Source organism: Melanostigma gelatinosum (assembly GCF_949748355.1).
Source record: "Melanostigma gelatinosum genome assembly, chromosome: 6".
Lineage (NCBI taxonomy): Eukaryota > Metazoa > Chordata > Actinopteri > Perciformes > Zoarcidae > Melanostigma > Melanostigma gelatinosum.
Genome location: NC_136639.1, coordinates 28,274,469 through 28,288,676, shown reverse-complemented (window position 1 = coordinate 28,288,676; position 14,208 = coordinate 28,274,469). Strand labels below are relative to the sequence as shown.

General features: G+C 46.4%; 1 protein-coding gene across 1 annotated transcript in view; it reads right to left on the bottom strand.

The window, feature by feature from the left end:
* Nucleotides 1-14,208, bottom strand: part of LOC306778560 (syntaxin-binding protein 1-like) — a gene marked incomplete at both ends in the record, with an annotated part of 31,734 nt that overhangs the window by 17,140 nt on the left and 386 nt on the right. Inside the window, 5 exons of the mRNA XM_079270102.1 lie at nt 713-816; nt 1,562-1,640; nt 2,034-2,110; nt 5,557-5,638; nt 5,772-5,821. Of these exons, the coding sequence (XP_079126228.1) occupies nt 713-816; nt 1,562-1,640; nt 2,034-2,110; nt 5,557-5,638; nt 5,772-5,821 (392 nt within the window). The remainder of the gene's footprint in view (nt 1-712; nt 817-1,561; nt 1,641-2,033; nt 2,111-5,556; nt 5,639-5,771; nt 5,822-14,208) is intronic.

Genomic DNA, 14,208 nt, shown 5'->3' with positions numbered 1-14,208 from the left:
CTTATCTGTGCTCTCATTGGTTGCAGAGAATAAACATTGGTTCTGTCAGCAAATGCAATAAAGGGATGAGAGCCGGGCAGGCTGGGGTGATGCGTCCCTCCCTCTCCGGATTAAAACTGCAGGACAACAGCCGAGGATTTAAGGCTCAAGCTGATCCAACTCAACCACTGTTGGTCTGATCCTCTCCAGCACAGTTCCTCCGTAGACTGATGTGCAGTAAAACAAAGAATACACACACCAAGCCATCAGAATCCTGTGCCAGGGACAGAATGCATTCCCTTCCATGACCTCACTATCAGTTCTAAAAGTCATATTTGGTTCATATGAGATATTACATTTGCTACATGCATCGCAACATGAAATGAAGACGAGTAGATGTTCTGTCAGATGACATCTTTGTGACCTTGTACCAGTGCTGTAATTCATGACCTCTCCTGGCCTTGATTGATTGATTGATGAGACATTTCTGTCTTACTGTATCCATCTTCCTCCAACATGTCCATGACCAGTACACACACACACACACACACACACGCACACACACACACACAGGGTTCAAATGATGCAGTAGGAATGCGTAGACCACATCTTACAATGAAAACACAGGTTTGTCTGCAGGCTCTACGCACTGACTGAAATCCATCCGAACCACATCCTGTGGTCGACAGTGATGAGCAGACGTGGTATGATCCCGGTCTTCATGACGTCTTACCTGAGATTCATAGGGCAGAAAGGCGATGTGGATCTCAGTCAAGGCCTTCATGGTTTTGGAGACGCGTGATTTGGTCAAAAGTCCAAACAGAGTTTCTGGGATCGCTGGTGAGAATCACAGAATAACCCGGTGGCTTAGTGAGGAAGCAGCTGCACAGAATGATGTCAACGTTACGTCAATCAAATCAGAAGACATAGAATGCACCTCTTGTTGATAGATAACATAAGGTTGTTTCTACATAAAGGTCAGTGTAATACTCACAGGGAGTACTACACAACTAGTTGTATAATGTCTGGTGTTAATGAGAAAAACACAGCCCTGATGATGTCATCAGTCATTTCAGCTTGACCTGGAAGACAGACTTTTAAACAGAAGCCTACAAAGTGTGACGTGAGGTTCATGGGAACAGTCAGATCCAGCAACACAGAGATGTTTGGGATCCTACAGCAGAGCACACAGGTTCTCCTCAAGGCTGCTGGTTGATTGGTGGAGATGAACGCTGCTCTCAGGTCAGCGTTTAGGTCTGTTCTTGTCCACCACACTGTTAGTTCAGATCAGGTCTGCCTGTTGTTGGGTCCCTTTCAGATTAGGTCTACTTTATAGGATCCATAGGTTTTGTAGGCTGATGTCTAAGCCAGTGACCCTGCAGCCACACATTGCTGCTGTGTTCATCAGTCAAAGAGAAGCAGACATCTGTGGCTGTTCTAAGATTCATGGAAGAGCAACTGAACAATGTTTACTTTTATGGCAAAATATCAGATTATGATTAAGCAGTTTACTTCTTGTATGGGGATGAAGGTGTACCGTAGTTATTTAAGTTATCATTGATGGCAGAGTGGATTGACTCACTGTCGGTGAAGAAGACGTGAGCTCCGCGGTACCTCGGACACTGCGGGTCTCTGAAGTCATCAATCAGAGCCTCAACAGACTGAGACAGCAAAGAAACATGTTTCAGCTCATGAAGTGATGTAAAATGGAAGAACAATTCTTCATTCTGTTCAAAAAATTCTTCAACGAAATATTGAACAAAACCCACAAGATGACTGTTAAAAGAGCACCGGGGCGGTGGTGGCCTGAAGGACAGAGGAGCAAGCTGGTGATAGAGGGGCGTCGGTTCCCCGGCTTGGTGGGAAAGTGAAAAGCAACGCTTGCCCCTCCCTTATTACCACCACTGAGCTGCCCTTGAGCAAGGCCCTTAAGCCCAACTGCTGCAGTGCAGCTGCTTAGTGGGCAGCAGATCACACTGTGACTGTACAGCTTCAGGTGTGATTGTGTTACTGGAGGTGATGTGATCTGATCAGTGTGCTCCTGAACCACTTACCTCATCTGAGGGTGTGATCAGGTAGATGGCCTCCATGCTGGGCAGAGGCTCACGGCGCTTGGTTATGTCTTCTACAACTGGAGAGAACAGGAAAACAACAATCACAACTCAGCTTTTAGCTTGATTACACTTGAACTAAGCTTTCACTCTCTGCCCTGCAGAACCCTGCAGAACCCTGCAGAACCCTGCTCAGAGGACGGGGACCGTCCTCGACTTCCAACACTTATTTTAAAACACTGAAACATTCAAAGGCTGCTGAGATGTCTGTCAAATGTAACATCAAGCTTTGAAATATGTCTTTGTTGAGCGTCATTTGAAGAATAGTTTTAACCTTTTCTCTTAATTGGTGCCAGTAATAGTCAGGGCAGTATGTTAGTGTATATATAAATATATATATATATATATATATATATATATATATATATAATATCACAGGATCTAATGTATATAGTTCCTCTAGCTGTAATACATTATAATGGTTTTATGTAGCTCATGCGCAAGTTCAGTCAGGAAGACACTCACTAGTAATCTCTGTCTTTCCTCTCCTTGTAATTACTCTATCAGCTGATTGGGGGCGTGCACTTTTAAGTACCCAACCAGATTCTGCACACCGGTTCCTCAAGCCAATCATATCGTTGCTGTCAAACTTTAAATAGTGTTCTCCTCTCTGCTGCTGTCAGTTGTCATTTCAGCTACACAGATGCAACCCGCCTCCACCCCAGTCGCCTCCAGTCAGCATCACAGTCGGGCTCCTGATTCTTCATCAGATTTCAGCGACTCCTTTCATCACCACCACCAGTGTCTGGACTCCAGGGGGGATTAGGCCTGTTGGACCTCAGTATCCCTACCCTCGGTGATAGTACTTCAGGATGGAGTCCAATCGCCAAAGACTTTGCACTTTTCATATTTGACGCTTGTATAATAACTCATTGTTAAATTATGAAACAAGTCTCTCCTGATTGAAATCATGAAGGTCACCCCTCACCCAGCAGCTGGATTTAAGAGGTTAAATATATCAAGACACAAACTGATTGGAGTGAATGTGTTTTTTAATGTGTCAAAACAGAAACTGAGTATTTCACTCTGACACAACTTTTTGATGAACAATTTAATAAACACATTTTTCCCCAAAAACTCTAAACTCTAAAGCCACTGAAACTGTAGATGATACCTGAAACAATTCTATTTACCTGTTTATCCATAGAGTGCTGTATGCAGATTAGAAGGCATTATGAAGTATGTTTATAATGTGTCATAGACATGGGAGTCATAGGAAGTGTGTTGGAGACTAATCTTGTCTAACCATCATGACTGGACCTGAGCAGTGGGGATACCTCGTTAACTGAAGGTTGGTCGGTGTACCGTCACCCCCTTCAGTCTGCTCACATCCAGACAGCTCAACCACGATGGCCCGATGTTAACCGGACATCTACATCTATTTGAGTGACTCACCGCAGTTCATTGGGCTACGTTGTCTGTAAATAACAAAGCAGCTAAGAGCTGTTTCTCTGAGATTTACTGTGAGACAAAGGTTTGATGCGTCTACGCTGTATTACTGTGATGTCACAAGCATCACTTAACACGGCACTTTGTGTGATTTGTGATCACTTGCTGTTATTAATCCAGTCTTTGATTGTATGACTGCTTATCTACTGTATGTGCAGCACTTTGGGCAACCTGTGTTGTATTTTAAAATGTGCTACACAAATACATGTTGATTGATTGATAGATTTAGACATTTGCCACACTGTCAGTAAATACTCACGTATCTAATGTGCCTCAAATCTCAGTGAAACAGTCTTTTTAGCATTTTCCTATTTCTCTCCTTACATTGCAGTCGCCGAGCATTCCTTCCCCCAGAAGGAGTCGCAGCCTCTGTGATTGGTGCTTGATGCCAGTCTGGTCCATAGAACAGATGGAGACTTAAGGTCTGGTATAATGTTGAAAAAGGCAAAAGACTTCTCCGAGTCAAACCTAATGCCATCTTTGTTGAGTGTTTAGAGTTGGTGCCAGCGCTCTGACCCAGATGTTTCTTTCTGGTTGAAATAATGATCCTGTTTTAAAGGAACATGTCACTATTTGGTGAAAGAGGCTTTACATTCACACCATGGCCACTGGGATCTTTCAATTGTGATTGGCTGAAAGGTGTGCATGCGATTTTAGTGAGCGGATCGCGGATGTGTGTTGGTTACAGCTCTAAACTAGAATGTGCATTCTCTACAGAACGTGTGTGAGAGCTGTTAGCTGCTGCCCTCAGGAGCTGCTCAACAGCAGCTTCTCAAGTCTGCCACCTACAGGGGAACTGTACCAACTGTGTGCTGCAGACTAGTTGTGTAAAACTTTGATGGATTTGGTTCCATATGATATTAGACGGAATGTTACAAGAGCAACTAAACCCACAAACCCCCTGTTCAGAGGAAACCTCCTGTAGATGTGTATTTAGTGGTGGTGATGGATTCAGGTCCTCATCTGGACGTGTTTGAATTCTTTATTGTGTTATGAACATGCATAGACTTTCTGAGACAGAGATGGAGGTACTTGTGTGTGAGCTGGTGCCTGAACAACCGTGCCCTCCTTGTTTTCCCATAAACAGAGCCAGTGCATCCATCAGTACACGTGTCACTGCAATACTGTTTACAGTCACCAGACTGACTCGTTGCTCAATGATAGTTTTCATTTACATATATATTAAGATATTATTGAAAAATGCTGACGCTGTGATGATAATGTCATCAGCTGCTCCACAGTGTTGGTCGTCTGCGCTCTACTCTGTGCTCTGGTCTGCAGACAGTGCTGATGAGATGTTGAGATGGATTCGATTTGATATTTGAGCTGCTCTATATCTTTGAGCATTGAAAGGTGCTTATGGAATAGTTGTGGCTCATCAAAACTAGCACGAATAACACTGCTGGTTCCAAAGTTGAGGATGAAGTGGATCTATAAGAAGCGTGTGATATGAAGGGTAATGACTGTATGAACATGTCATTTCTCGTTCTGGCTTCTATTCACCGCCTCGCTGTCTGCGTCCTATCTCCCTCGTCTCAATAACATGCACACGCATGGGTCAGAGGTTCAATTCAATTCAATTCATTTTTTTATAGCCCAAAATCACAGCTTTGCCTCAGAGGGCTTTACAATCTGTACACATACGACATCCTCTGACCTTTGACCCTCACATCAGAACAGGAAGAACTCCCCAAAAACCCTCTTTCACGGGGAGAAAAGAGGACGAAACCTCAGAGAGCAACAGAGGAGGATCCTCTACCAGGATGAAGTGTGATAGATGTCATGTGTACAGAATGAACATTACAGAGTTACAGCACATTCTAGATCTATACACGTGATCAAATGTGATCCACTGCTTCAACAAAACATGAATATCCAAAAAGACTTCAACTGAACAGTCTAGAATAGTCTAGCCTGTATGCTTGTGGTCGTTACTTGCTCTACATTTGACTGAACTGATGTCACAGCTGCAACACAATTCACCTTCAGTGACCTTACTGTGTACTGTGGTACTTACTGGTGATTCCCTCTGACATGATATCTGTCATCTTACAGCAGGACGAGATCATCCTCATGCTCAGCTTGTCCACCACCAGCACCTGTAACATAATCACACACAGCAGGGGCCTTCATGAGGATGTGATGTCGACATCTTAAGTGGTTTTATTCATATCCCATCTCAAGATCAAAGGGGAATGATGCCACACTTGATGAGGATAACAGGACCCTTACCTTCCACTTCCCTTTTTCTCTTGCTTTCTTGATGACATTGTTCATTATCTCTGTAGAGAAGGACAAAGTTATTTCAGTTTGATTTAGACATACACCTGAAACCTGGGTTTCACATGACACAGTCATGATTATCAGTATAATGTAATCAGACCAGGATCGATTCACCATCACAAGCAAAAGCAAAGAGTCACACTAAGTGTGGACATGGACACTAAGTGTGTAGATGGATACTAAGTGTGTGCATGGACACTAAGTGTGTACATGGACACTAAGTGTGTGCATGGATACTAAGTGTGTGCATGGACACTAAGTGTGTACATGGACACTAAGTGTGTGCATGGATACTAAGTGTGTGCATGGACAATAAGTGTGTACATGGACACTAAGTGTGTGCATGGACACTAAGTGTGTACATGGACACTAAGTGTGTGCATGGACACTAAGTGTGTGCATGGACACTAAGTGTGTACATGGACACTAAGTGTGTGCATGGACACTAAGTGTGTGCATGGATACTAAGTGTGTGCATGGATAATAAGTGTGTAGATGGACACTAAGTGTGTGCATGGACACTAAGTGTGTACATGGACACTAAGTGTGTGCATGGATACTAAGTGTGTGCATGGACACTAAGTACGTACATGGACACTAAGTGTGTGCATGGACACTAAGTGTGTGCATGGACACTAAGTGTGTACATGGACACCAAGTGTGTGCATGGACACTAAGTGTGTGCATGGACACTAAGTGTGTACATGGACACTAAGTGTGTGCGTGGATACTCAGTGTGTAGATGGACACAAAGTGTGTGCATGGACACTAAGTGTGTAGATGGACACAAAGTGTGTGCATGGACACTAAGTGTGTACATGGACACTAAGTGTGTGCATGGACACTAAGTGTGTAGATGGATACTAAGTGTGTAGATGGACACTAAGTGTGTGCATGGACACTAAGTGTGTACATGGATACTAAGTGTGTGCATGGACACTAATGTTTCGCTCAGCTTCACTTCTCTTCGGGTCGCTCAGCACAGATTTCAAACAAATGTTGGGATTAGGCGACAAAAACTGGAGTCTCTGGATCCAGTGAACATCCAGCCAAAGAGAAAAACATTACTGCAGGTTATAGGCAGACTAGGCAGACTAGGGAGACTAGGGAGACTAGGCAGACGAGGGAGACTAGGCAGACTAGGGAGACTAGGGAGACGAGGGAGACTAGGCATACTAGGGAGACTATGCAGACTAGGGAGACTAGGGAGACGAGGGAGACTGGGCAGACTAGACAGACTAGGGAGACGAGGGAGACTAGGCATACTAGGGAGACTAGGCAGACTAGGGAGACTAGGGAGACGAGGGAGACTAGACAGACTAGGGAGACGAGGGAGACTAGGCAGACTAGGGAGACTAGGCAGACTAGGGAGACTAGGGAGACGAGGGAGACTGGGCAGACTAGGGAGACTAGGGAGACGAGGGAGACTAGGCAGACTAGGGAGATGAGGGAGACTAGGCATACTAGGGAGACTAGGCAGACTAGGGAGACTAGGGAGACGAGGGCGACTGGGCAGACTAGACAGACTAGGGAGACGAGGGAGACTAGGCATACTAGGGAGACTAGGCAGACTAGGGAGACTAGGGAGACGAGGGAGACTAGACAGACTAGGGAGACGAGGGAGACTAGGCAGACTAGGGAGACTAGGCAGACTAGGGAGACTAGGGAGACGAGGGAGACTGGGCAGACTAGGGAGACTAGGGAGACGAGGGAGACTAGGCAGACTAGGGAGACGAGGGAGACTAGGCATACTAGGGAGACTAGGCAGACTAGGGAGACTAGGGAGACTAGGCAGACTATGGAGACTAGGGAGACTAGGGAGGGAAATACGCTCAGATCACTCTGCCTTACGAGGTCCAAACAAAAGGCTTTGCATGCCCAGGTGACCACGCCCAACGTCCTGAACTGAATTGCATCCATTCCCATCTGATCAATCTATTTGTATTGTTTAGTAGTTTTCTTGTTGATTCTTTTTGTTTCAGTTCTAATACCCTTTTGCTGCAAGTCTGAGTTTCTCTTCAAGGCTCGACCGAAGCTCAGGGTGCACAGTGGAGAGAGAACACTGTGATACGTGCACCTCCGTACTGTAGATCATGTTCACAGCCTTTACATTTAACACGTTATTGGTCAGATGAATACCTGTGGCCACCAGCAGCAGAGATATGTGTGTTCTATCTGCACTCTCTTGCTTTTTGATGCCATGATTCATTATTCAATCCTGACTTTAAATGAGCTTCTCTGCTTCTGAATGAGCTACTCCACACAGATTCATATTCAGGAACGCCGTAGCGTCTGCTGCTGTTACATTAAAGGGACAGTTGGCTGTTTTTAAGTGGGCTTGTATGACGTACAGTCAGTGTATTACCTACACTACACGCCCCCGCTTTGGAGATGCACTTCAGTTCCCCTTCAGAAGATATTGTATATACAGCATAGAGCATACACATGAACTGATATTCATTGATTATGGGTAGCTGGTAGAACACTGTCTGTTGCTGCTCTAACCCACAGCGCTACGTAGCTTAGCTCCCGTGCTGATGCTTCTCTCTGTTTGTGCTGAATGCAGCCGACTGGAGCACATCGCTCAGACAAAACATGAACGACCTCTTCAAGCAAATCTCCAAACCACTTTACCTGACTGTCAAAATAAATTGTGTCAGCAGAATTATTACAGGAGTTCTGACTTTATGTAAACGTACTGACTGCTTTTATAACAGAATGTATAACTGTGGGATCGTTGAATGTGATTCTCATTCAAATTCCAAACAACTTCATCAATTCCACTCAGGAGAGATTAGTTAGCGGCTCTTTGTACTGATGTTGTCTGTTGTAATGTTGACTCTAGCGCAGCCAGATTCACAGAGATCCCCAAAGCAAAGACAATCAGTGAGTCCCTTTCATCCTACTATGCACTGTGTATGTGCTAGAAAACTGTAATGATTAAACCGCCGTTTCTCTTAATATTTAAGATACATGATGTGGCAGGAGGACAAACACCTAATTACTGAGCTCCTCTTGTGACAGCCTTGACCATAACAACTCTAACATACTGAACACACGTGCAACAAATGACAAACACACACAATCTCGTGCAACCCTGATTGTACAAGTACAGAGTACGCCTGCTCAGCTGCAGCGTAATCAGAAAGCAGGGAACAACACCACAGCAACTAAACCATACATATGCACTGACATATCACCAATAACAGGCTTGAATCTATTAGAGACAGAATATCATAAGGAGGTATGTCAGTCAAGCTGAAGACAGAATCCAGCATTAGTGTTGATGTCCCTGGGGTTGAAGCATCGGCCCCGTCTGTCCCACTGAACATGAAGGAGGGACCAGCCCAGTGCACATGAAGGAGGGACCAGCCCACTGAACAAGAAGGAGGGACCAGCCCAGTGCACATGAAGGAGGGACCAGCCCAGTGCACATCAAGGAGGGACCAGCCCACTGCACATGAAGGAGGGACCAGCTCACTGCACAAGAAGGAGGGACCAGCCCACTGAACAAGGAGGGACCAGCTCACTGCACAAGAAGGAGGGACCAGCCCACTGCACAAGAAGGAGGGACCAGCTCACTGCACAAGAAGGAGGGACCAGCCCACTGCACAAGAAGGAGGGACCAGCCCACTGAACAAGAAGGAGGGACCAGCCCACTGCACAAGAAGGAGGGACCAGCTCACTGCACAAGAAGGAGGGACCAGCTCACTGCACAAGAAGGAGGGACCAGCCCACTGAACAAGAAGGAGGGACCAGCCCACTGAACAAGAAGGAGGGACCAGCCCACTGAACAAGAAGGAGGGACCAGCCCACTGCACAAGAAGGAGGGACCAGCTCACTGCACAAGAAGGAGGGACCAGCCCACTGAACAAGAAGGAGGGACCAGCCCACTGAACAAGAAGGAGGGACCAGCTCACTGCACAAGAAGGAGGGACCAGCTCACTGAACAAGAAGGAGGGACCAGCCCACTGAACAAGAAGGAGGGACCAGCTCACTGCACATGAAGGAGGGACCAGCTCACTGCACAAGAAGGAGGGACCAGCTCACTGCACAAGAAGGAGGGACCAGCTCACTGCACAAGAAGGAGGGACCAGTCCACTGAACATGAAGGAGGGACCAGCTCACTGCACAAGAAGGAGGGACCAGTCCACTGAACATGAAGGAGGGACCAGCTCACTGCACAAGAAGGAGGGACCAGCCCACTGCACATGAAGGAGGGACCAGCCCACTGCACATGAAGGAGGGACCAGCTCACTGCACAAGAAGGAGGGACCAGCTCACTGCACAAGAAGGAGGGACCAGCCCACTGCACATGAAGGAGGGACCAGCTCACTGCACAAGACGGAGGGACCAGCCCACTGAACAAGAAGGAGGGACCAGCTCACTGCACAAGAAGGAGGGACCAGCCCACTGCACATGAAGGAGGGACCAGCTCACTGCACAAGACGGAGGGACCAGCCCACTGAACAAGAAGGAGGGACCAGCTCACTGCACAAGAAGGAGGGACCAGCTCACTGCACAAGAAGGAGGGACCAGCCCACTGCACATGAAGGAGGGACCAGCCCACTGCACATGAAGGAGGGACCAGCTCACTGCACAAGACGGAGGGACCAGCCCACTGAACAAGAAGGAGGGACCAGCTCACTGCACAAGACGGAGGGACCAGCCCACTGAACAAGAAGGAGGGACCAGCTCACTGCACAAGAAGGAGGGACCAGCTCACTGCACAAGACGGAGGGACCAGCCCACTGAACATGAAGGAGGGACCAGCTCACTGCACAAGACGGAGGGACCAGCCCACTGAACATGAAGGAGGGACCAGCTCACTGCACAAGACGCAGGGACCAGCCCACTGAACATGAAGGAGGGACCAGCTCACTGCACAAGACGGAGGGACCAGCCCACTGAACATGAAGGAGGGACCAGCTCACTGCACAAGACGGAGGGACCAGCCCACTGCACAAGGAGGGACCAGCCCACTGCAATCACTGCCTCTAATCTGCCAATCCTGGCAATCCTCTTACCCTCCACTGCTCCCCACCGCTACCTCTGAGCCGATTCTGTGTGAGCGGATGTGACGTCACAGGGAAGCAGCGTCACTGACTCACACACACACACACACACACACACACACACACACACACACACACACACAGATGAGTACACACACACATCCTACAACAATAAGTCAATATGTCGCGGATCAGTCGAGAGCCACAGTGACTTGAAGAGCTGCTCCTAAAGTGTCATGAGCACGTTATCATGACAGTAAGATGCTTTGTGGCTCATCTCAATATCTTTAAATGAGATATATCTCTGTCACAGATTTAAAAAACAAGTTGATACGATTTATAAAAGAACATTTCCACAAAGGTGAATCAGATATTTCACATGCCACCTCCTCCAGTCAGGAGGAGCCGTGTGACTGAGGGAAGCTGGTGATGACAACACGTGTGAATGCTCCTGTTTATCCAATTGGTCAACAGGATTAAGTGGAGGTGTTAGTGAGACAAGAAGCTTCACAGGCAGGATGAACAACAAGAGGCTGCTGTGGCAGATAGGATTAATAACGTAACTATCAATATCTGTCTAGCATTCGCTTCCACTGTAGATCGGGCCAAATCCTTATTTACCAATGATTGAAGGTTAACACGAGAGGCCTGGCCTGTCTCCAGGAGGAGGAGGGAGGAGATGTCCAGCTGTGAAAGTGCATCTCTGCACCATGGAAGCTGCCCCAGCTTTCCTGCTAGCAGCTGCACCAGCTTTGGCAACCATGACGCGGTTGTGTGTTCTGGTGCCACCAGATTGACTTGATGATGTCCACCGCTCTGATGGAGAGAAAGTGGCTGTGAGACCACAGCAAAAGGCTCCCGGTTGTTTCCAGCAGCCGGGCTGAGCACACGCAGCCCTGATGGTTGCGGTACGTTGTCGCTGTCAGTTTGTCACTCCTCACCATGACGTGTCTGCCTTTTAGTCTTTTAGGAGGTATAGAGCCAGAAAAAGAACCCGCTATGGAGAGAGCCGACTCTTGCCCCTCACAGCGTTCCTCATTCAGAATGTCAGGGAAGTTGCAGGTGGAGACGTCCAGCTCATCCGTCGGCAAGTAATCCTGACAGTCTGCCCATCTGCTGTCCCCACCACGTGTCACAGTTTGAAGACTTGGGCCACAGACCAATCATTGGTATTTGACGAGTTGGGAATGAGAACGTGTTTAATACAGAGAGCCATGTAGTCATCGGCAGTTAGCCCGTGACCGTATGTGTGCGGTGTTCTCCTGATCTTCTCCTTTGATAACAGAATAACAGAAGGTAGTGCAGTTCTCCTGGCCTTGTGTCCACCAAAGCATTCTCTCTTGAGTCCAGTGCATTTCTTTATTTGCAATGTGTGCGCTGCATTTTTACACTATGCAGCAAATACAGCATCATGACAAGGTGCAGAGCTTCTATTCTGCATTGAGCACGTTTCACATTTTTTCAAGTCACCATGAGCTAAAAAAATGTCACGTTTGGGTGAAAAACTTTCCTCGTCACTGTCACTTTTAACAAGCCGTCCAATCACACTGGAGGACAAATAGCCTACCACAAAGATATGATCAAATGTGCTTCATTTTTGAGTGTGTTGTGGGCTTATTGTGTGTTATTCTAATGTTTTGAATTGTGTTTATTATGGACTTCATGGTGTCCTCATGTCTGGAGCACTGGACCAAAATCATTTCCCCATGTGGGATAATCAAGTTGATTTAAATCTGAACAACATAAAGGTACCCACCGAGATGTTTCTCAGTGGGTGTGCTGCATGCTCCATTCAGAGCAGGTACTCTACCGTGCGCTGCATTTTCAATTCTACAGATGTATTTCTGTTATTAACTTATTTCTTTGATTTTCTTTGACTGTTGCTTTCCTTGTTCGTGTCTTCTCTTTTCCTTCTCTGATGAAGATGTGAGTGATGAGGAGGTCAATAGTTAACCAACATAAAAGAGTGTTTTATTGGAAATAGGAACTATCTAATCCAGGGGTGCCCAATACGTCGATCGCGGAGGTAGTGCGGGTAGATGGCATACCATTCAAAAACAATGAGATGTCCGAATGGCATTTGTCACTTGATGTTCTAACACACGGGTCACCACGTATGCGCGGTCAACCGCGCGAGCGACTGCAAAACTCCGGCGAGCTAATTAGTTAGCCTTCCAATTTATTTCTACTAAAGAAGCTAAAGCTGCAGCGCCATGATTTGGGAAACTTCCAAAACCTCGCATCAGACCTGGAGACTCAACGGAAGGCGTGTGCGTAACGTGTGAGTGCGCGCTACACAGAGCAGTTTGACAAACGCTTTCCAGACTTTGCTTTACTCGAGCCAGTTGCTACATTTATGTGCTGCACATTTCAGGAAGATATTGAGGTTGATTCACTCGCATCAAAAATGTCAACGCTGTTTCACCTGAACTCGTCTGGAGTGGAGGATGAGATGTTAACACTGCAAGCTGACATTCAGCTGAAGTCCAGGGCTCATGGACAGTTTCTCACAAAGGAAAAGTCCCCAAACATGAGGACATGTGATACCTTCCTGACTGCATTATTCAGCTCTACTCATGTATGTGAGTCAGCCTTTTCCCACATGAAGAACATTAAGTCCAAACACCGTTCCACCATGACTGATGATCATATGAAGTCTGCTTGAGGCGGATACCAGCAGCTGCTGTCCGGACTGTGCAACTCTGGCCAATCCCATTCAGTGCAAGTCATCAGAGTAAGGTAATGACCAACAATGTACAGAATTGTATTGTGCCATGAGGGTTCATGCAGTTATGCAAGGTACGCCAACATATATTGTAAATATAAAGTATACTCAGTGTATATATGTATAAATAGATATTCAGCATTTTTAATGCAGGTAGATCATTTTGACTTGGTCATTTTAAAAGTAGCTCACAAGCCGAAAAAGTGTGGGCACCCCTGCTCTAATCAAACACTGAAACTAAAATGTAAAACTGCAGCCATGAATATTTTCCGACACTTTTCACTCTCGTGATTTGTTATAACCTGGAAAGAAAAATCGTCATCAAATTCTATTGGATTTGTTTGAGTGAGCGGAGAGGTTTGCGTGAGATGGAAGTGACCGGACTGAATCTATCTCGACATTATAATAAAGACTGATGTTTGATAATGGACTGCTCTATGCTGGTGTTGAGATGCTGCAGACAGTAGAAACACACATTTGTTTACTTGTTACAGTTGCTTTTGGAGTTGATTCTGTCCTCGTGCGCCTCTCCTCTGAAAATGATGTCAAGCTCTTAATCCGCACAGACACAGATTAGCAGGCAGGATTTACACCAAAGCAGGACTCCGTGCCCTCATACTATACACGTCAATGAAGGCTAGAAACG